General features: G+C 43.5%; 1 protein-coding gene across 1 annotated transcript; it reads left to right on the top strand.

Moving 5' to 3' along the window:
* The first annotated feature begins 1672 nt into the window (after positions 1-1672).
* Positions 1673-21928, top strand: LOC137353378 (ras-related C3 botulinum toxin substrate 1-like). Its single transcript, XM_068019585.1, has 6 exons — positions 1673-1782; positions 4207-4278; positions 12445-12562; positions 12716-12778; positions 18041-18200; positions 20473-21928. The coding sequence occupies exons 1-6, from the start codon at positions 1745-1747 to the stop codon at positions 20598-20600; spliced, it is 579 nt and encodes a 192-aa protein (XP_067875686.1). The 5' UTR covers positions 1673-1744; the 3' UTR covers positions 20601-21928.
* The last annotated feature ends 636 nt before the right edge of the window (positions 21929-22564 follow it).

Below are 22564 nucleotides of genomic sequence, written 5' to 3'. Positions count from 1 at the left end.
TTATTAAAACTTAAAACTTAAACTCTAATACGGTTCACGCCTAGGGATATACGATGCACCCACGCTAGCATGCACACGAAATATACACATGCAGATAGGAACAGAAAAGAGAAGAAAAGATTAGGTAGAACAGTTTGAGGCAATATCTTGTTACAGTGCTTGGAGCTCACTGTAGTCCGTTTGTAAGTCTTGCTTTTCGTTGGGGCCCAGCAGTCTTCTTAAAACCTTGTTCACGTCGGAAACTTTTTTATCTTTGAGTTTCACGTGTTTTCACAAGATTCAGTTCTGTGGGAAGGAGATGGAAGCAGGCAGGAGAGAGGTCTTCTTGCTTCGGTTGCAGAAGAGATCTTTACTCCATGAGCACATGGCTTTGTCTCCATTCCAATTTATTTGTTGGGAGTTCAAAATCAAAAAAGCTCCCAGGTTGCCCAGCTGGTTAGTCATGTGACTAGCTCTTTTATATGGAACCGTCTCTCCTGCGTGGTTTGTGGATTGTACCTTAGCAGTCTCTGGAATGCTAACTCCCCCCACCTTCAACGTCTGGTAATCAAAAGTCCATTGCTGGTTGAATGAGTCAGGGCATGGCCCTTTATCCCTTGTTCCAACACTGTCGGTTACCATGGAAATATCTTTCCGGTCAGGCGCTTGCAATTTTAAGTTTTAATATTCATGAGGCAAAATCATGTGTGCCTCAATCTTGGCAGATGGAGGCGTTGTGGTGGGGGTGGGGGGGGGGGGGGTGGTGGGATATTGCCTGACACTATTACAATACCTGCTTTACCTTCAGTGTGACTGAATTTTGAATTATGGCATTTTTCCATATTATATGCAAGTGCTGACATTAGTGGCCCAAAAGGCCAATGTGAGCAGGAAGAGGACCATTCTTACAATCCTTGGGGAGTCTAGGATTAAGGGACATAGTGTAAAATTACAGCCAAGCCCTTTCAGGCGAAGGGTGGTAGACGTTTGGAACTCTCTTCTGCAAACAGCAATTGATGCTGGGTCTATCAATTTTAAAACTGAGTGATTTTTTTTGTGAACCAAAGGTATTAAAGGAAATGTATGGGGCAATGGTAGGTGTATGGAGTTAGGTCACAGATCCGCCATGATCTCATTGAATGGCGGAACAGGCTTGAGGGGCTAAATGGCCTGCTGCTGTCCCTATTTTCTACTCTCATATACCTTTTCCCCCTTTTCCTAAGAGAACAGCCTCATTGGGGGAACTCTCAAGGAATCTGGATGACTGTTCATCAGTGTAAGGTATTGGAGTTTTCTCATTTTTCTTCCCTTGCCTCCTGAACTCAGTCCTGCTGGGGTATTGAATAGACGCACTCATGCTCCCCATTCCACCTCAGTCATTACCTGACTCAATCCTCATCCTGTCTTTAATTTGGCCCGAGTTTGACCTGAAGTTCAACGTTCAGCATTACTTTGTTCCGCCCATCTCCTAGTTCAACCAGGTAGCTTATTCATTAAAAAGTTAAAGCCTTTCCAGTCCTATCACCTCATTTGGTAGTTAAATTCACCACAAACTAATTTTCCTACAAAGCTGATCAGGATCTATGCAGAGTGGGCAGGTATTCAGTTAGCAAGAGATCCAGAGGTAGATGGATGAGCAGGAGGGAGTTTAGCAGCTCACAGAAACAAAGCAGGCTTTGGCTGAGGACAGAGCCAGACGAGACGTTGCCTTTGTGCTTTTACTTTAAGATTTTACAGAGGGAAAATTATACCTTTCAGCAGTTAAATGATGCAAAATATCAAATGCGTGGTGGTGGGTGATGGGTGAGTAATCATTGTTATCATCTCCCTGATGTTTCTACCTGTTTTATAATATGTTTTATCTGTACTTTCTAGAACTCATATAATGATTGATTCCTTTCCATTCACCCTTCCTTTCCTGTTGCTGTTGACTCATACTTGAGTACAGTTCCATAAATCGCAGCCTCTCTTCAAACCAAGAGGCCATTGAGGGGAGACGGTGGCATAGTGATCAGTGGACGAGTAATCCAGAGGCCCAGGCTAATGTCCTGGGAACATGGGTTCAGATCCCACCACGACCGTTTTAAAGGGTAATTTAAATCCAACCCATTCATTTAAAAAAAATCTGGAATTGATAACTGATTTCCGTAATGGTGCCATGAAACTATCAGCGATTGTCGTAAAAACACATCTGGTTCACTAATGTCCTTTAGGGAAGAGAGCCTGCCATCCTTATCTGGTCTGGCCGACATGTGACCCCCTACCCACAGCAATGTGGTTAACTGGTTGGTAATGTGGACAACTGCCCTCTGAAGTGGCCTAGCAAGCCACTCAGTTGTCAGGGGCAATTAGGGATGAGAAACTCCAGCCACGCCCACGTCCCGTGAAAGAATAAAGAAAAACATTCTTGCATTGTATACTTGGTAACTGTTGGGTTATTCGGCCCTCCTCTAATTCTGGTCTCTCTCGCACCCCCCTTTGCCTTCGCCCCCACCATTGCCAGCTGCACCTTCCGCTCTCTGGGCCCTATATGGAATTTCCTTCCGAAGCCTCTTCACACTGCTCCTTTTAAGACACTCCTTAAACCCTAACCTCCCACCCATCCACATATCTCCTTATGTAGTTTGGTGTCAACATTTGTCTGATAATGTTCCTGCGAAATGCCTTGGGACATTTTACTATGTTAGAGGCATTATTTATTTTTATTTCGAGATACAGCACTGTAACAGGCCCTTCGGCCCACCAAGTCTGTGCCGACCAACAACCACCCATTTATACTAATCCTACATTAACCCATACTCCTACCACATCCCCACAATTCCCCTACCTATACTAGGGGCAATTTACAATGGCCAATTTACCAATCAACCTGCAAGTCTTTTGGCATGTGGGAGGAAACCGGAGCACCCGGCGGAAACCCACGCGGTCACAGGGAGAACTTGCAAACTCCGCACATGCAGTACCCAGAATTGAACCCGGGTCGCTGGAGCTGCGAGGCTGCGGTGCTAACCACTGCACCACTGTGCTACCATTGTACCGATGCAAATTGTTGTTCAACTATGCCAGTTATCACAGCTCCTGTTCTCAGCCAAACCACACCCTTTCGGACAGGTGTTACTGGATCGTCAATGTGAATGGGAACCCTGGCTAATTTTCCTTCTTCGTCTTTCATATTTCAGAAGTACTGATGTCAGTTGTAATATTTTCTACTGCTGCTCCAGTTTAAGACAAGTGAAAACTGATTTCAAAATATTAGCATGTATGTAGGAAGTGACGCTGAGACCTTCTGCCCATCTAGTCTCCCAGACACGCTAACTGCTGATCACAGAAGAATCACAGAGCACAGAATGCGGTCATTTGGATCATTGTGCCTATGCCAGCTTTTGTTCATCCCACTTTCCCTGCTCTTTCCCCATGGCCCCGCAAAACTTTCCTTTTCAAGTATTTATCCAATTCCCTTCATGTTAAAATTGAATCTGCTTCCCACCGCCCTTTCAGGCAGTGCAATCCAACAACTCAATTATGTAGGACCAACATGTAGAATTTCAAGGTGGGTGAGGACTGTCGGATTCTGATCAGGCGATGGGATGACCTATTATAGAGGATTGGATGGGTGAGGGAGATCGGGAGCCAGGCTTAAAGAAATAGGCGTTTGAAAGAATGCAAAGATAGTAGTGTTTTTTGAGAGACTGTTGCAAAGCGCAGAGGCAGAGTGAAATTGGTTTCTGTGGCCTTGCCCCTCCCTATCTCTGTGGCCCCTACAATGCACCGAGATCTCTGCGCTCCTCCAGTTCCTGCACATCCCTAGTTTTAACTGCTCCACCATTGGCAGCTGCCTAGGCCCTAAGCTCTAGAATTCTCTCCCTAAACCTCACTACCCCTCTCTCCTTTTTAGCTGCTTCTTACAACTCACCTCTTTAAGTTTCTGGTCACCCATCCTAACATCTACTTAAGTGGCTTGGTGTCAAAGTTTGGTTGATAATCGCTCCCTTGAAACACCTGGGGGGGGTGATTTACTAAGTTAAGGGTGCTACATAAATGCAAGTTGTTGATGGTGCAGGTATTTGGCATCAGGTAGGGGATGATGAAAGTGTAATGGTAAGAATGCGGAGCACTGGCAATGGTTCACCATTGGTGTGCTCCAGTTCTACTGACACCACACTCCACGTAATACTGCCATTGATTTCCGTGGGACCGATGACAAGCTGGATCTTTCCCTTTTTGCAGAGCTGTTGGGAAAACCTGTCTTCTCATCACTTACACGACCAACGACTTCCCTGAGGAGTACATTCCGACTGTGTGAGTATCTGTTGCTGCTTCTATCATTTTTATTATCAGCCCTTCCTCACAAGGGGTGGTTACTTTGGGGGCAGAGGCCCTAAATTTCCAGGGGTTGTAATCCTGGCAGTTTACATGTCTGCAATTTTCACACATCGCCAAATCTTCCTATGGCTCAAGTGAGACTAATAATGTAGCAGGTAGTTTGAACTGATGGAAAATTATGGGCACCATGTGTTCAGATCCTGATACAGAAAAAGCCCGGTCCCGGATTTGCAAACTACCCCTATGCTTCCAGCTCGAGGTTCTTTTCAGGGATGCACCTGGAACTGTTGTATGTTTGGTTAGTCTAGCGAGGAGAGATTACCAAGTCTTTGGTAAGTTTTAACAATATCTAGTTTATTACATATTAAAGAACTATAATACAACTTTACAGAAGTATGACTAACTCCACTGAAGCCATGCTCCTTCTCCTCTCCAAGTCTCTCTCTCTCTCATGTCATCTCTTAAATTATCACAGTGGGAGGCATTACTCACACTGTCCCAGACATTAATCCTTTCAAACCCTTATATTTACATCTCCCCCCCACCCCCCCCCAAGTCTTTGTCCATATATTATTTTTTTGTACATTCATTTTTACTTTTACATACTACCCGTCTCCCCTCAAGTCTCTAACATCACAGATTCAATCTGTCAGGAACCTTCACACCTCTCCCTGATCATGATGTTGTCAGATGCGGGAGATCAGTCGTCTTTCTCTGATTCTTGATTTGGACGGCCTTCATTGAGGTTTGTAGTATCCGGTGCTTTCTGAATTTCGTGTTCAACATCTAGTTCATCCAAATATGACTGATGTCTTTGCATAGAAGTAAGATTTCTCCTGTTTCTTCTTATAGTATCTTGTGAAGTATGTACTAAATAAGATCGCTACTGATTCAGATCTCTCTGAATGATTACTCCTTCTCTGCCTTGGTCTCGTACCCATACCTTTTCTCCTTCCATCAACTTGGGTAGGTTCCTGGTACGATATCTCTGTTGTAATTCTAAGCTTGTTGTTTTTGATAAGAATTTTCTCTGTCTTGAACTTTTTGGGTAGGATGGGAAGTTCTGTTCTGAGCTTCCTTCCCATCAACAGTTCTGATGGTGCTAATCCATACTGGACTTTCTTCATTAGTGGGTGTGATATCTTTCTAGGCGTGAAAGGACATACAGGTTTAGCACCTTTTTGCAAATTAATACCTTATATGTCCTTAAGTCTTCCTAGACCAGTAAATAATTTTGGAAAGTCTTTTTGAAAGTGATTCCTGGATTCATGCAGCTTAACTTCCACTTTCCTGATAAGATTAAGGTCTATACAAGCTCTTCTACTTAAAAGAGAAAATTCTTGATTCTGTAGAATGTAGTGTTTCCAATATCTGCTGTAACTTTCCCTTAACTTTTCGTTCAATCCCTCCTGGACCGTGTAACTGAGTTTGTTGGTTGCAGGCAATGCGCTGATAACCATGGTGCATTGTCTGATAAAACTGTTACACTTGCTCCAGTGTCTAGTTTAAAGTTGGTGATATGTCCATTGACGTATATATCTGCATTCCAGAATGCATGATTAGGGTCATTGGTCTCACCAAAGAATTTTTTTGATTTCTTTTCTGACGGAGATTGTTCAACATCATTAATAGCTCTTTGCGTGAAGATTTTTCCATTCGAACCTGTGAAAGTAGAGGTTTTACTTTGGCACATCTTCCCAAAATTGGCCAATTTTCTTGCAGTGAAAGCATTCTGCTTTGTTTGTAGAACACTGTTTACGCCTGTGGGCCTTTATGGCACCACAGCACTGTCAGACCCTCTACACGATCCTATCAAACACTCCCAGGGAATGTCCAACACAGGTTAGATACAGAGTAAAGCTCCCTTTAAAACAAAAAATGGGGTTAAATACAAAGTAAATCTCCCTCTACACTGTCCCATCAAACACCCCCAGGGCAGGAAGAAAACAGCACTGTCAGAGTTTCATGGTGTCTTACACTTTTCCTCCCAAGTGTACCTTCTTTACTGATGCTGCTTTTACAGTCCTGTGCTTAAGGAACTGTATGGTCACTGGAGGTTTCCTGAACCGAAGGTTTTTCTTCACCTCTCAGGTTTGCTCTGCTCTGCCTGTGGGCCTCTGCTTGTCTCTCCAGCTGAATTGCTTTTTCTAGGGTGAGGTCTTCCTTAGACCGCAATAAATCTGATAGGTGTTCAGCGATACCTACTACAATGCGGATCTCATATTAACTCTTCTTTTAGGTCTCCATATTCGCATTTTTAAACTAGCCTGTAAAAGCCATTAATAAAAGTATTTATCAGTTCACCTGGTTTATTTATTTTAATTTATTTAGAGATACAGCACTGAAACAGGCCCTTCGGCCCACCGAGTCTGTGCCGACCAACAACCACCCATTTATACTAACCCTACAGTAATCCCATATTCCCTACCACCTACCTACACAAGGGGCAATTTATAATGGCCAATTTACCTATCAACCTGCAAGTCTTTGGCTGTGGGAGGAAACCGGAGCACCCAGCGAAAACCCACGCGGTCACAGGGAGAACTTGCAAACTCCGCACAGGCAGTACCCAGAATCGAACCCGGGTCCCTGGAGCTGTGAGGCTGTGGTGCTAAACACTGCGCCACTGTGCCGCCCCTTCTGTGAATTTGGACCTTTCTAGAATCTTGTTGCACCTCAGGTTGAAATAATTATCAAAGGCTTTTAAGACGTCTTCAAATTTATCTGATGTCTCATTAATGCCTTGTCTTGCAATAACATCATCTGCTATTGTTCAAAGAAGTAGGTTTAAGGAGTGTCTTAAGGGAGGAAAGTGAGGTAGTGAGGCGGAAAGGTGTAGGGAGGGAATTCCAGAGCTTAGGGCCTAAACAACTGAAGGCACAACCGGCAATGGTAATCGGGGACGCAGTCTTATCCTCGGAGTTTCTGTCGGATAAGGGTTTGAAAGGGTTACTGTCTGGGACAGTGTGAGTAACACCTCCAACTCTGACGTAAGAGATGAAGTGAGAGAGACTTAGAGAGAAGAAGGAGCATGGCTTCAGGGGAGTTAGACATACTTCTGTAAAGTTGTATATAGTTCTTTAGTATGTGATAAAGTAGTTAATGGAATAAAGTAATGTGTTGACTTGTTCAGCTTCAGAGCATCTATCTAATTTTGAAGCAATTCTGTACCTCAAAAATCTTTTTCTCCAAAGTTTTGAGTTTGAGTTGGTCCTTCCACATGTGCAAACCTCGCTGAAGTGTAAATTTAAGATCCATGTCTTTTCTAAGCTTTCTAGCTAGTTTACTTGCTGTTCTAAATTTGGCTTCCAGTATTAGAAGTTTTCACGTGCTGCTCAGCTTCACACTGACTCCCACTGCGGTCACTGTCTTTCCCTGGGGAATCAAGTATTTGCAGCCACTTTTTTTCTCGTGCTGCCTCACGGTCACCACGTGTAATGGCGCCGACCTCAAATCCGCCCTTGCTAGGGATGTGGTTTTCCTGGTGCTGCCTGCCCAATGTGCTGCTAAAATCAATTTTCTACCCTTTTTTTAAGGGTTGCTCACCAGACCCTGACCATTGCTTGGTTTTCCGACTTGAAGCCTGCAATGGCTGGACTGGAATTTTTTTTCACAGACCACCACACCTCTGTGGTGCAGCCTGAATGCTTCTGCAAGCTGACTCCCTGACTCTCTATGCCTCCACTTTGTCCCCGGAGTAGACTTGAAGCTCTTCACAGCATCTTCTTACTTTCTGCAGTTTTGGCACCACTTTTTTCAAATCTGACTTTCCAACCTCCTTTAAAGTTGTTTTTCAATGTTTGCTGGGTCCTTCACAGCTGCTGCGATCTTATATGGCAAGACCCACTGCTGTTCACCATGTTGTATGTTTGTTTAGTCTAGTAGCTAGGAGTGATTACTGAGTCTTCAGTAAGTTTTAACAATAACTAGTTTATCACATACTAAAGAACTATATACAACTTTACAGAAGCATGTCTAACTCCCCTGAAGCCATGCTCCTTCTCCTCTCTAAGTCTCTCTCTCTCTCTCTCACTTCATCTCTTACATCATCAGAGTGGGAGGTGTTACTCACACTGTCCCTTTCAAATTCAATTAACCCTTTCAAACCCTTATATTACAGAAACTCCGAGGATAAGACTACGTCCCCGATTACCATTGCTGGTTGTGCCTTCAGTTGTTTAGGTCCTAAGCTCTGGAATTCCCTCCATACACCTTTCTGCCTCACTACCTCACTTTCCTCCCTTAAGACACTCATTAAACCTACCTCTTTGACCAAGTTTTTGGTATCAAACCTAATATCTCCTTAAGTAGCTCAGCATCATATTTTGTTTTATAACGCTTCCGTGAAATACCTTGATGTTTTATTACGTTAAAGGTGTTATATAAATTTAAGTTGTTGTTGTGTGCATTATATGGGTTTTCCAAGTGTGTATGGTGCCTTGTGGTTGCCAAGGGGTATATTGTGAGATCTTGCTCTTCCAATTACATCTCCCATCTCTTCAACTGTCTCAATAATGTGGCATCTTAATTTTCACCCAATGCTCTGTGTTTTTTGCTCTCAATACGCTAGTGAACCCATTTTAAACTTGTAATTTGGAGTGTTTCTCCCTCCTTTATGTCTCTGGATTTGCTTTTTCTTCAACTCACAGGTTCCCAGTTGCCCCTCCACTTGCCCAAAGTCAACCTCGTTGGTTGGTCTGCGCATTTCGGGTGGCCCATGCTGAAATTGAAGTTCTGCCCCTCCAATTTTTGCCCCCCGTGTCAACCTTGCTAATACTTCTGTTCTGCTGGATTTCTTACTCCCCTTGTGGAAATCCTGTTGATTTTTTTTTCCCTCCACTGAAAGTATCAGCTTCGCTACCCAATGTCATCCACTCTGATTTTTCTGCTCGGTCCTCTTCATTTTCTCATGGGCCTCTTGTTTTGGTGCGGCAACTTTTCCTGCTCCCTGCCTGCCCGAGATCAAACCTTTTCCGCTCCCAACATCTAATTGTTTTTTTTGGAACATGATGCATGTGGGATCTTGGGCTTCATAAATAGAGGCATTGTGTACAAAAGCAGGGATGTTATGCTAAACCTTTATAAAGCTCGGATTAGGTCATAACTAGAGTATTGCATCCAGGGGAGATGGTGGTGTAGTGGTAATGTCACTGGACTACTAATCTAGAGGCCCAAGCTAATGTCCTGTGGACACAAGTTCAAATCTGACCACAGCAGAATTCAAATTTAATTAATTAATAAAAATCTGGAATTGAAAGCGAGTCTCAGTAATGGTGCCATGAAACTTTCATTGGTCATAAAAACTCATCTGGTTCATTAATGTCGGTTAGGGAAGGAAATCTGCTGTTCTTACCTGGTCTGGCCTACATTTGACTCCAGACCCACAGCAATGCGGTTGACTGTTACCTGCCCTCTGAAATGGCCTAGAAAGCCACTCAGTTGTCAAAGGTGATGGGCCACAAATGCTGGCCTGCCAGTGACGCCCATATCCCATGAAAGAAGAAAAAAACATTCTGCTAACCACACTTTAGGAAGGATGTGAGGATTCTTGAGAGGTGCAGAGGAGATTGACCAAAAAGGTTCCGGGATGAAGGATTTTAGCTACAAGGTTAGGCTGGAGACACTGAGGTTGTTCTCCTCGAAGCAAGGGAAATTAATGGGGGATTTGATTAGAGGTGTACAAGATTATGACAGGTTTAGATAGGGTAGACAAAGAAAAGCTGATGGTACAAGGATTAGGGGACACCGATTTAAGCTTTTGGGCAAGAGATGTGGGGGTGGGGGGGGGAGGCGGGAGATGTGAGGAAGAACCTTTTTATGCAACAAGTGGTAATGACCTGGAACTTGCTGCCTATGAGGGTGGTGGAAATGGAGATGATAAATACTGGGCAACTGAGGGGAAAAACAACTTACAGGGCTACTGGGATAGAGTGGGGGAATGGGACTGATCAGATTGCTCTACAGAGAGCTGGCATGGACTCGATGGGCCAAATGGCCTCCTTCTGTGCTGTTATGATTCCATGACTCAATGATGTCCTTCCCCCTCCGACCATCCCATTCTGCACTTTTGCAGCACAATAGAACATGTATTTTGGTTATGTAGCTGTAAATTCAAGCCTATAGGAATTGCTAGATGCAAAAAATAAAGACCGAGGTCCATCTAGTTCACATTCTACCCTCCAGGTAGTTGCAGGGTGTCAGTCAAAAACCTTCCAGTCATTTGTGGAGGGCGCCCAAAATGAATGGTCTTCTCGACAGAGAGAGAGAGAGAACTGGTTTCAAATTTATTAGAGTTCTTTGAGGGAGTTACATGTGCTGTGGATAAAGGGCAACTGGTGGATGTACTGCTCTTAGATTTCCAGAAAGCATTTGATAAGGTGCCATATCAAAGGTTATTGCAGAAAATAAAAGCTCCTGGGTAGGGAGTAACTTATTGGCATGAATAGAAGATTGGTTAGCTCACAGGAAACAGAGAGTAGGCATAAATGGGTCATTTTTTGGTTGGCAAGATGTAACGAGTGGTGTGCCACAGGGATCCGTGCTGGGGCCTCAACTTTTTACAATTTATATAAATGACTTAGAAGAAGGGACCGAAGGTATGGTTGCTAAAAAGATAGGTAGGAAATTAAGTTGTGAAAAGGATATAACGAGGCTACAAAGGGATATAGATAGGTTAAGTGAGCGGGCAAAGACTTGGCAAATGGAGCATAATGTGGGAAAGTGTGAAATTGTCCATTTTGGCAGGAAGAATGAAAAGAAGCATATTATCTAAATGGTGAGAGATTGCAGAGCTCTGAGATGCAGAGGGATCTGGGTGTCCTAGTGCACGAATCACAAAAGGTAAGTATGCATGTACAGCATGTAATTAGGAAAGCTAATAGAATGTTACCATTTATCGCGAGGGGAATTGAATTCAAAAGTAGGGAGGTTATGCTTCAGCTATACAGGGCATTGGTGAGACCACATCTGGAGTACTGTGTACAGTACTGGTCTACTTATTTAAGGAAGGATGTAAATGCATTGGAGGCAGTACAGAGAAGGTTTACTAGACTAATACCTGGAATGGGTGGGCTGTCTTATGAGGAAAGATTGGAAGGCATGTATCCACTGGAGTTTAGAAGAGTAAGAGGCGACTTGATTGAAACATACAAGATCCTGAGGGATCTTGACCGGGTGGATGTGGAAAGGATGTTTCCCCTTGTGGAAGAATCTAGAACTAGGGGGTCACTGTTTAAAAATAAGGGGTCGCCCATTTAAGACAGAGATGAGGAGAAATTGTTTCTCTCAGATAGTCATGAGTCTTTGGAATTCTCTTCCTCAAAAGGCAGTGGAAGCAGAGTCTTTGAATATTTTTAAGGCAGAGGTAGATAGATTCTTGATAAGCAAAGGGGTGGAAGGTTATTGGAGGTAGCTGGAAATGTGGAGTAACCTGTTCAGCCATGGACTTATTGAATGGCGGAGCAGGCTCGAGGGGTCGAGTGGCCTACTCCTGCTCCTAATTCATATGCTCATAATTTCAAATACACATCTCTTATTAACTACCAGTTCCACCTAGTTTTTGGTCGAAAGTGCTTCCACTATAGAAAGAGAAACATCTTGCATTTATATAGCGCTTTTCACAACCTCCTGATTTCTCAAAACGCTTTACAGCCATTAAAGTACTTTACAAATGTAGGCACTGTTGTAATGTAAGAAATGTAGCAGCTAAACTGTGCATAGCAAGCTCCCACAAACTGCAGTGTGATGGCCAGATAGTTTATTTTAGTGATGTTGGTTGAGCAATAAGTAATGGCCAGAACATTGGGCAGGGCACCCCTGCTCTTCAAAGCAATGGCATTGAATTTTTTGCATCCTCCTGAGAGAGAAGACGAGGCCTCAGTTTAACATCTTAGCTGAAAGACGGCACCTCTGACAGTGCAGGGCACCTTCGGTACTACACTGGGCTGTCAGCCGAGTCCTTGTGCTCAAGCCTCTGAAGTGAGGCTTTCACCCACGACCATCTGACTCAGAGACACTGAACCAAGGCTGACACTTTAAAACCCACATCTGCCTAGTAAATGGAAATTGGCCTAGAAAGGCTGCAGCCTATGAATTACCGTGGTTCTTTTTGGACTGACAACTTTTTTCTGTCTTCCTTTACAGTTTTGATAATTATTCCACCACTGTGACTGTCGATGGTCACGTAGTGAACCTGGGATTGTGGGACACAGCAGGTCAGGAAGATTACGACAAACTTCGACCGCTCTCCTACCCTCAAACTGTAAGAATACCTTAGTCGTAAATCTCTCGCTTTCTTTCTCCATTAACAAATTACATCCTAAGAGAGCGCAAGAGTTTGGCATGGAGTTGGGTGGAATGAAAAAATTCTACTGCAGGACCACAGGGTTATTTATTTTACTTTCTTCTTTTCCAGGATGTGTTTGTGATCTGCTTTTCCTTGGTCAGTCCCGCATCTTTTCAGAATGTCCGTGTCAAGGTGAGTTATGGGATGTTATGACCTTAAGCACAGAAAGTGACCATTCCGAACAATTGTAACTGTGTAGGCCATGTCAGAAAGATTTACTGCAACTCTACTTCTCTGCTTTTCTCCCCACAAATTTTAATATTGTTTTCCTTTCAAATATTTTTCCAATGCTGTCTTAAATGCCTTGGCCTCCATCACACTTGTGGTAAAGCTCCTCTGAAACCTTGAGATGTTTTTCTACATTAAAGGGGCTATATAAATCCAAGTTGTTGTAGTGCAATCCAGATTCCAATGACTCCATGTGAAAAAAGATATTCTTCCTTTATGCTTCTGAGTTTATGTCTCCTTGCTCCTGCTTTACTCTCCAGTAGAAATAATCTTTCCTTATGTATTCTCTGAAACCTTTTAATGATTTTGAGAACTCCCCATTCAATTCCGCATAACTTTCGCTGCTTCATTGAATCCAACCCCAGTTTTTCAAGTCTCTTTTCATCGCAACACCTGGTTATCATCCCAGTACTAGACTTTATTAATGGTTTTCATGCGCACCAAGATAAATACAATCCCCCGCCACTTGTAGCGAGCACATTAGTGTGAGCATGAGTTGTCCGCTTAATGCAAATGCGATTTGCCCGCATAGCATTGATATTAACGCCATTTGCCCGTTATATGCAGTCGACAGTAAAAGTGAACCAACATTTTATTTTGAAAAGAAAGTCTCTCTTAGCAACGTCCTCTCCTAATCATTAGCGGTTGCATCTAGAATCTCGTCATTTAAGGTAAAAGTACTTTAAGCAGGTGTGAACAGCTGATTGACATCAGCATGGCCTTTTAAACCGGTCAGTGCAGGGTGAGCACAAATTGAACTGTCCAAAGGCAGCACCTTTGTAACTGACTCTTATGGTAATGGGAAAGGTTTAGCTCTATTTACTAGATATAGGTGGATAATGATAAGCATGGACTGTGTAAGTCGTGCGGACCATGCATCAAATTTTAGGTTTTTTTATATACAACATTTTAAGATGGATTTTAAACTTGCCGCAGGATGTTGTGGATGGGCTGGCCATTATAGAAACTGTCCAAGTTTCATTTCCATTGAAATCAATGATAATGGTAATTAGGTGATTTGCTATAACAAGGCTTTAATCCGCAGAGCAAGTTTTGTACAGGGCTGCAAATTGAAAATCTACCCCTTCCCCCAAATCAGTTGCCGTAAGCAAATATTATCCTCTGCAATCTGGACCCTCTATTTTTATTGATAATGTGATCACCTTGGTGTCAGTGGACCCTGAATTATGATGTGTGTGTAAACACCAGCGTCACCCTACACAGTCCTGACCCCCTGATCAAATCTCAGAACTCAGAAATGTTCTGTTGGATAACTTTCAGCTTCTTTCACATTTCCCACAATATCTTGGTTGCCAGGATCACCCAAAAACTCATCAGACCAGGAGCTTGTTTTTGGATACCTTTAGCTGGTTTCCCAAGCTTAAAAGTCCCTGAATGCCTCTGTTTTATTTTCCTTTCATCTGTTCAAATCCCTCTATGGCCTTGCCCCTCCCTGTCTCTGTAACCTCCTTCATTCCTACAATCCTTCAGAAACCCTGCACCCCTCCAATTCTGGCCTCCAATTCCTTCATTCCACCATTGACAGCCTTGTCTTCAATTGCCTAAGCCCTGGAATTTCCTCCATAAACCTTGCCGTCTCTCTCTCTCCCTCTTTAACACCCTCCTTATAACCACTTCTTTGATCAGCTGTCCTAATGTCTCCTTTTTTGACACATTATCAATGTTTGTTGGTACACCTGTGAAGCACGTTGGGATGCTTAACTACATTATGGGTGCTATATAAATGTATTTTTGTATTCTTTCACGGGATGTGGGCGTCGCTGGCAAGGCCAGCATTTGTTGCCCATCCCTAATTGCCCTTGAACTGAGTGGCTTGCTGGACCACTTCAGAGGGCAGTTAGGAGTCAAACACATTGCTGTGTGTTTGGAGTCACGTGTCGGCCAGACCAGGTAAGGACGGCAGATTTCCTTCCCTAAAGGGTATTAGTGAACCAGATGGGTTTTTATGACAATCAATGATAGTTTCATGGCAGCAATACTGAGAGTATTTATTTTGAGAGTTTATTAATTAATGGAATTTAAATTCCACCAGCTGCCATGGTGGGATTTGAACCTGTCCCCAGGGCATTGGCCTGGGCCTCTGAATTACTAGTTCAGTGATATTACCACTACACCACCGTTGTGTCCCCCAGGGCATTGGCCTGAGCCTCTGGATTACTATTACACCACCTTCTCCCCACTGTTACAATTCAGAAATACAATTGGCATTTAATTAAACACAGTATCCTACAGAAACCAAGATATATTTTCATTTGGATAGCTTCACTCTATTTACATATTACCAGATAAGATCAATGTATAAACTGTTATCTCATTCAGGAAGTCTAATGTTTACAACAGCAGGCAACTTCATTCTGAACTACAACTAAATCCATCCATTTACTAGAGATGAGGGATGTGAAACACTTTCTCACAATATTTGCTCTAAGCATTAACATTTGAATACTCTCAGGTTAGGTATAGTGTGAGACTGATGCAAAGTAATGCTTATAATAGCACTGCTCCGCTTTCTTCCATGTCCATTGTTGTTAAAGGATGAGTTTGTGAATTCAGCATTAAATGTAGACAATCTGATCCCATTCCGACTGGGAACTAGAGTGAGACTGCTCTTTGTTCATTTTACCTCCGGTTCTTAGGACATATCAGAAGAGTTGCCAACTCCGCTTGGGTGGAGGTTTTGTCACGTGACCTCCCCCCTCTAAATACTCTATCCGGCCAATTCATTTTTCTCCCCTTCTCCAATTTTTAAAAAACTAATATACAAAGGTTTTCAAAGAAAATGGAAGAAAAACCCTCACAATTTTATTTTTAATGCTCCAATGGTTTTTCTCCTGGTTGTCTCGTAGCAGTGTCCAGGAGATTGATCTTTAGTTCCTGGAGACTGCAGGACAATTCTGGAGGGTTGGCAACCCGAGTCAGAAGAGACTTTTGTTGCACTCCTCTGGGCTAGTTTCATTGGTGATGAGGAGAATCCACCTGGGTTCCAGCTCTTCATTGCTGTCTGGTGATCCTTCACTAGAAGTGCATGGATGTGGATGTTGGGTGAGGATCAGGATGGGGTCTGGCCCAGCTGTGATGCTTCTGGTAGCCAAATAACCAGCCAACACCTACAGTTCAGACGGGCAACATGAATGGACTCCTGGGCACAGTACCAGAAAATTGAGGGAGGAACATTTTTTTGGTTGAAAAAAGATGTTATATCTGAGAGGAGTATGAATAGTGTTGGGTTTTCAACTGATCTGGTGGAGAAAATGCTAGGCGTCCCACAAATTCACCATGTCACTTCTGTCACTGTTTGTTAGTAAAGAAGTATTGGGGTAGAATTTTCAGAGTTCTCCTGGAACTTCGGTAGAAACAGCGTAAAGAACCGGTTATGCCATATTTCTTGGGGTTTCTGCCAAAGTGGCGGGAAATTGGAGAAGCCCTGGTGGAAATTCCAGATGTGATTGTCTGCCATGGTAGCAATGTTTGCCTTCCGGTAGAGGATACCGGGGTAGAGACTTGTCTTGGGTATCTTGACTTGAATGGATCTGAATATCAAGCCAGATGCACAGCAAGCTCACTTTGCACAAGACGAATTCTCATCCAAAAGTTGGGATAAGGCGAGTCCTAGGGAGTGTGTCGATCTTTGCCGAGGATCCCCCAACATAGGGAAACCAGTAAACTGCCAGTGTCATCCACTACCCTGAGCTACTAACCCTTCTGTTTGTCAGTTGTCCAGAGGGTTCTTGGTTTATTTGTTTTGATTTGCATTTAACATTTAGAAATCCCAGCCTTTGTCGGCAGAGGAGAAGGAAAATGCAAATGCTGGGTGGAATTTGAATGTGAGTTTTGGCTTGCCCCACGTCAGTCTCCTCACATTGTTTTTGTGTAAATAGCCACAGCAGGAAGATTTGGATCACTGCACAGGATGTTACCAGCGACAAGGGACTTCATGAGGAGGTATTGGAAAAGTTAGGACTGTTCTCTTTGGAACAGAGAAGGTTAAGAGGTGACCTAATAGAGGTTTTCAAGATGGTGAGAGGTTTTATTAGAGTAGATAGAGAAAAACTGTTCCCCCCTAACGAGTGGGTCAATAACCAGAGGCCATGGATTTAAAATCATCGGCAAAATATCTAGACGGGAGATAGAGAAATTTTTTGACTCAGATTTGTCAGGAATGCTCAACCGTAAGAGATGGCGGAAGGTAATTCCATAAATAATTATAAAATGGAGTTGGACAGATACTTGATAAACTGAACATGGTTACAGAATATGTGGGACTAAGCACGACTGCTATCTCACAGAACTGGCATAGACACGATGGGGCGAATGGCCTCCTTCTGTGCTGTAAGTTTCTATGATTCTATGAACAGGAGTACAGATCGCAAAGGTTACTCGTTATCCGCTTCCTTTTTCTTTCAACCATTTCGTCAAATCTCTGCTATTTTGTGCGGTGAAATATTAGCTTTATTCTCAAAAGGCTGCACCTTGGCATGCATTATAATACAGCTCAATAGTATATTACTGAGTGAAAAATTGGACGTCACATTGTTGAAAATCTGGCCACACAAAGTTCCACAGTTTCAAACCCTAGAAAGTCATGCATTCGAGTAGGAGGTGGCGTAATAAGTCTTGCTTTTCAAGAACAGTGAGGATATAGAACATATAGAATGGCCCATTTGGATTAAAGTGGGAACAAGAGAGGAAACATGAGGTGATCAAAGACTATAGTAGTGCAGATAAAGTAGAGAAATGCATAGATTCTGAAGGACAAGACATAAGCAATGTACATCTGCCAGCTTTTATTCAAATATTCCTGCTAGGAATATAGGAGAGATGTTAGAGATTCCTCAAATATGATAAATAATAGACCAGATTTTCCATCTATTGACTGTAAAAGGATGGCAGTATTATTATATGAATGGAGCACAATATGACATCCATAGCTTTGGTGTACAAGTGCAAGAGTAAATTAAAGATAAACCTCAAATGGCTTTCCTACTAGACTACACTTCACAATTACTTCATTGGCTGTAAAGCTTTGAGATGTCCAGTGACCATGTAAGGTGCTATATCAATGCAAGTCTTTCTTTTTCACGTTGGCCCAATTATCTATGCCAATGAACCAGGAATTGCCCATTTCTTTTCCTTCTCCTTAAACAGTGGTACCCCGAGGTGAAACGACACTGCCCCAACTCTCCCATCATCCTTGTGGGCACCAAGCTTGACTTACGGGATGACAAAGAAACCATAGAGAAGCTGAAGGAGAAGAACCAGGTGCCCATCAGCCATCAGCAAGGTGCACAGATAGCAAAGGAGATTGGTATGTGACACCTCTACAAGATGAGCAGAGAGCATGATTGCACATTAATTTGACCATTGATTGTCCCCTGAGAGGCAACATATGTCCGATAATAAAGGCACGGCATGGGCTTTGTACTCATCTCTGGACACAAAGGGCTGAATTTTACAGCCCCACCCCCCCCTGGTGTCAGGGGTCATGGTGTGGGGGGGAGGGGATTGGAAAATGCCTCTGGGAGAGGCCCGCCACACTCCCTGACGCCGGGAAGGCACGCCCACATATTACCATCAGCGGCAAGGCCTCGTGGCAGCCCCCACCAACGTTCGGTGACGGGAGTGAAATTTACATATGTGAAAAAATGCAAATGAAGGAATGAATGACTTATCCATTCCCATCGTCCATTCCACTCCGATATTGTGGCCGGCACTCTCGCGCCTTCGGATCTCCGTCTGGAGATCCAGGCATAACACTGGTGAGGAGGGGGGAGCAGTTAAGTATTTCAGTGCTTGGGGGGGGGGGGGGGTGGGCGGAGCAAGGTCAAACTCTTCCGATTGGTGTAGGGGATGGTGGGAAGGGGTAAAGATTAAAGTTTGTGGACTTTGTGGGGGGGAGGTCAGGTGTACAAGGTAAGTATTTTGAGGAGGAGAGGGCAAGGAATTAAATGCATAGTCGTTGGGGGGGGGGGTGCAGTGGGAGAGGCTCTAGGTCAATACATTTTATTTTTTACAACACATTTCCCTTTAAAAATTTAAATAGCAATATAGGGCTCAAAGCCCTTTAAAAATGGCGTCAGCACCTGCGCAGTGGCACCTGACGCCATTACTGGGGAGGGACCATCTGCCCCTCCACATCATTGCGGTGGGGGGCAGTGCACCCCAGCCATTTAAATGAGCCGCCATGCTGAATAGCATGGCGGCTCCACGATGTCTGGTCCGAGCGGGCGGACTGCGAGCTTGTAAAATCGAGCCCAATGTTTCATGTGGAAATCCATTTTTGTGAAGGATAGAACTGGAGCCAATCTTTACTCAGTCTTCCATTTATTTACAGAGTGAAACATTACATACACCTCCTAACTCAACCACACCACAGTTTCAGTAGGTGTCTCTTTATATGCGCTCAAGTGAAACCCTAATTAATGCCTTCCACTTGCATATAATTAAACACAGTTGATTGACAAATGCTTTCTGTGTTAATTATATATCAAGTCCAAGATATAATGGGGTATTTCTCATCATTCGATGAGCAAATGTTCACGTCTCCTCTAGAGCTCGATATCCATTCATGTTTTTATGAGGGACAATCTCCTCACACTATCTGAAATGCAAGTCAAAAATGCTGGCCTGTAAAATGAAAATTAACTCCTTCCTCACACTCTCCCCACCCCACAGTAACACCATTTTGTGGTCATAAGGGCAAGCTTGGCATTTATTAGCACCGCCCACCATTTTATGAGCCCTAAATTGCCTCCCAAGCCTCTGATAGGCTTAGGGCAAGCAAGAACTGTATGCTTATTACCAGATGGAAGTCCACTACCTGCCATGTTGGTAAAAGCTGATAAATTGGTGCTATGTCCACACCTGAAACACTGTGAACCCTTTGCATATGTAAATAAGTGGTCTAAAGACTGTTTTAGGCCTCCTCTGCAAGATTGGTTGACCAATTGAACTATCTTAAAGGGACCTCCTGTTCGATCACAACCAGCAAGGTATGGTTTTATAAAATACCCACCGGAATGTGGAGAAGGGAAGAGCAGAGTGCTCCTCCCAACCTCACGCTCAAAGAATGTGGATCGCGGTCGGCCACCGTTACCCCTCCCACCCTACCAATCACCAATGCTAATCCCCGACTCAATTGCAGCCCCAACCTCACCTTCCTGGTTGTCCTCCTTTACTCACTTAGTTGAGAGCTGTTGCTTAATCAGCTCAACTCCTCGCGGTAAATGAGGCCTGAGATCATTGGGGGCACCTCGGGGCTCAACCATTCATGCACAAGGATCATTCCTTACACACTACCACCCCTCCGCACACCCATAAAATTGGCATGTCCAAATTTCTAAGACTTTCTATCCTTACAATAGTTAGTTCAGAAATGACCGCCTATGTAGGGCCATTTTTACAACCGGCCTACTCCCTGAGAATGAGCCTCACTCAGCAGCCACCAATAGCAGGAAATCACAGGCATGTGACCCACAACTGTCCATCCATTAAAGGAAGTGCTTCCTGTGGGAGCACCTGAACAAGAATAAACAAAGGACAAGAGCTGAAAATGTCTTTCTTATTTTCAATTTGTACAGGAGCTGCAAAGTTTATTGAAAGCTCGGCCTTCAAACAGAAGGGCCTAAAGACAATATTCGAGGAGGCTATTCGGGCTGTGATCTTCCAACCAGTGCAAAAGAGAAGGCTACAGTGTCAAATTCTGTAAAATAATTATCAGAAAATTATTGATGTGTGAAATGCTTGGCAATTTTTGTGATGTTGGGCAGCATAATGGAGTTTGAAATCAATTGGTGTTTTTGTTGCCAATCTTCTCCCTTTTAATAGAATCTTACAAAACTGAAGGAGAGCATTCAGTCCATCATCCCCGTGCCAGCTCTTTGAAAGACCAATCCATTTAGTCCCTCTCTCTTCCTCTTTCCCGATGGCCCTGCAATTTTCTCCCTTTTGAATGGGCCTCCACCACCCGTTCATACAGTACATTCCAGATCATAACTGTCCCTGTGTAAAAGAAAATCCTCCTCATCACCTCTCCGGTTCTTTTGACAATTACTTTAAATCTGTGTTCTCTGCCAGTGGAAACAGTTTCTCTTTAATTATCCTTATCAAAACCTTACATGATTTTGAGCACCTTTTCTCCTCAAGGCCTCGATGATAAAAGTCCCATGACTACTGGATCCTCTCCTGTATGTCTCCTGAGTAACTATTCTTCATACGTGAGATGTTAGCTGATTGGATGAGTATCACTGTCCCTTTTCTTCACTGGATTTCCCAGCCAGGGTCTTCTGGAACCAGTTTCTGCCTATCTACTCCAGCAACGTTCTGTGGGTAACCATTGAACAGAAACTTAACTGGACCAGCCATATAAATACTGTGGCTACAAGGACCGATCAGAGGTTGGGAATTCTGCGGCAAGTGACTCACCACCTGACTCCCAAAGCCTGCCCAAGATCTACAGAGCACAAATGAGGAGTGTGATGGAATACTTTCCACTTTTAGTGCAGCTCCTACAACACTCAAGAAGCTTGACACCATCCAGGACAAAGCAGCCTGCTTGATCGGCACCCCATCCACCGCCTTAAACATTCATTCCCTCCACCACTGGCGCACAGTGGTAGCAGTGTGTACCATTAACAAGATTCACTGCAGCAACTCGCCAAGGCTCCTTTGACAGTACCTTCCAAACCTGGGACCTCTACCACCTAGAAGGACAAGGGCAGCAGACACATGGGAACACCATCACCTGCAAGATCCCCTCCAAGTCGGGCACCATCCTGACTTGGAAGTTTATCACCGTTCCCTCACTGTTGCTGGATCAAAATTCTGGAACTGTGGGTGTACCTACACCACATGGACTGCAGCGGTTCAAGAAGGTGGCTCACAAACACCTTCTCAAAGGCAATTAAATATGGGCAATCAATGCCTTTCCATTGAAGCTCATGTCCCATGAATGAATAAATTAAAAAAACCCTCATAATTTTGAACACCTCTAGTAAATCTCCCACTTAATCTTCTCTAATCTGAGAACAATCCCAATAACTGAGACTTATCATCTTCCAGATATATGTGATGCTCATTTTAAAACAATGTGATATTCTTGAAAAAAAAAACAGAAGGTGCTGGAAATACTCAGCAGGTCGGGCAGCATCTGTGGAGAGAGAAGCAGAGTTGAGGTTTCAAGTCTGTGACCTTTCATCAGAACTGATATTCTTGACTTACTTTGATGCTCCTGTTGAAATTGTGATATCTCTTCTGGACTTCCTTCCTGGTCTTTCTCACCGTTTGATTCTGAGTTGTCCTAGTCTATGATGTATCATTTATTCCTCTCATCTCCAACCAGAAACTGCCAAACAGAACTTCCAGTCAGTGACACAAGTTTTCAAGCAAAAACTATTGTGGTGCTATTTTATTGGTTTAAGGTATGCGGTGGTTGGCTTAATAACATATTCATCATTTGCATTTGTTAAGTGGCTCCTTCACATCTGGGAAAGGAGCATCACAGGTTTTGTGACTGGTATGGTTTTGTGTCATTCTCACTGATGCTTGTAGCGCACAAGGTAGTCTGGAGCATAGTTGAACACACCTACTATTTTAATCGGAGGAGTGGGGCCTTAAATTCTATTAGATTAGCCCTTTTCTCTCAATGGTGCAAAGAGTTGTGGTTCAAAGTTC

This window comes from Heterodontus francisci, chromosome 41, assembly GCF_036365525.1.
Source record: "Heterodontus francisci isolate sHetFra1 chromosome 41, sHetFra1.hap1, whole genome shotgun sequence".
In the NCBI taxonomy this organism is placed as follows: Eukaryota; Metazoa; Chordata; class Chondrichthyes; order Heterodontiformes; family Heterodontidae; genus Heterodontus; species Heterodontus francisci.
Note: the sequence above shows the minus strand (reverse complement) of the source record. Positions and strands in the feature narration are given on the sequence as shown.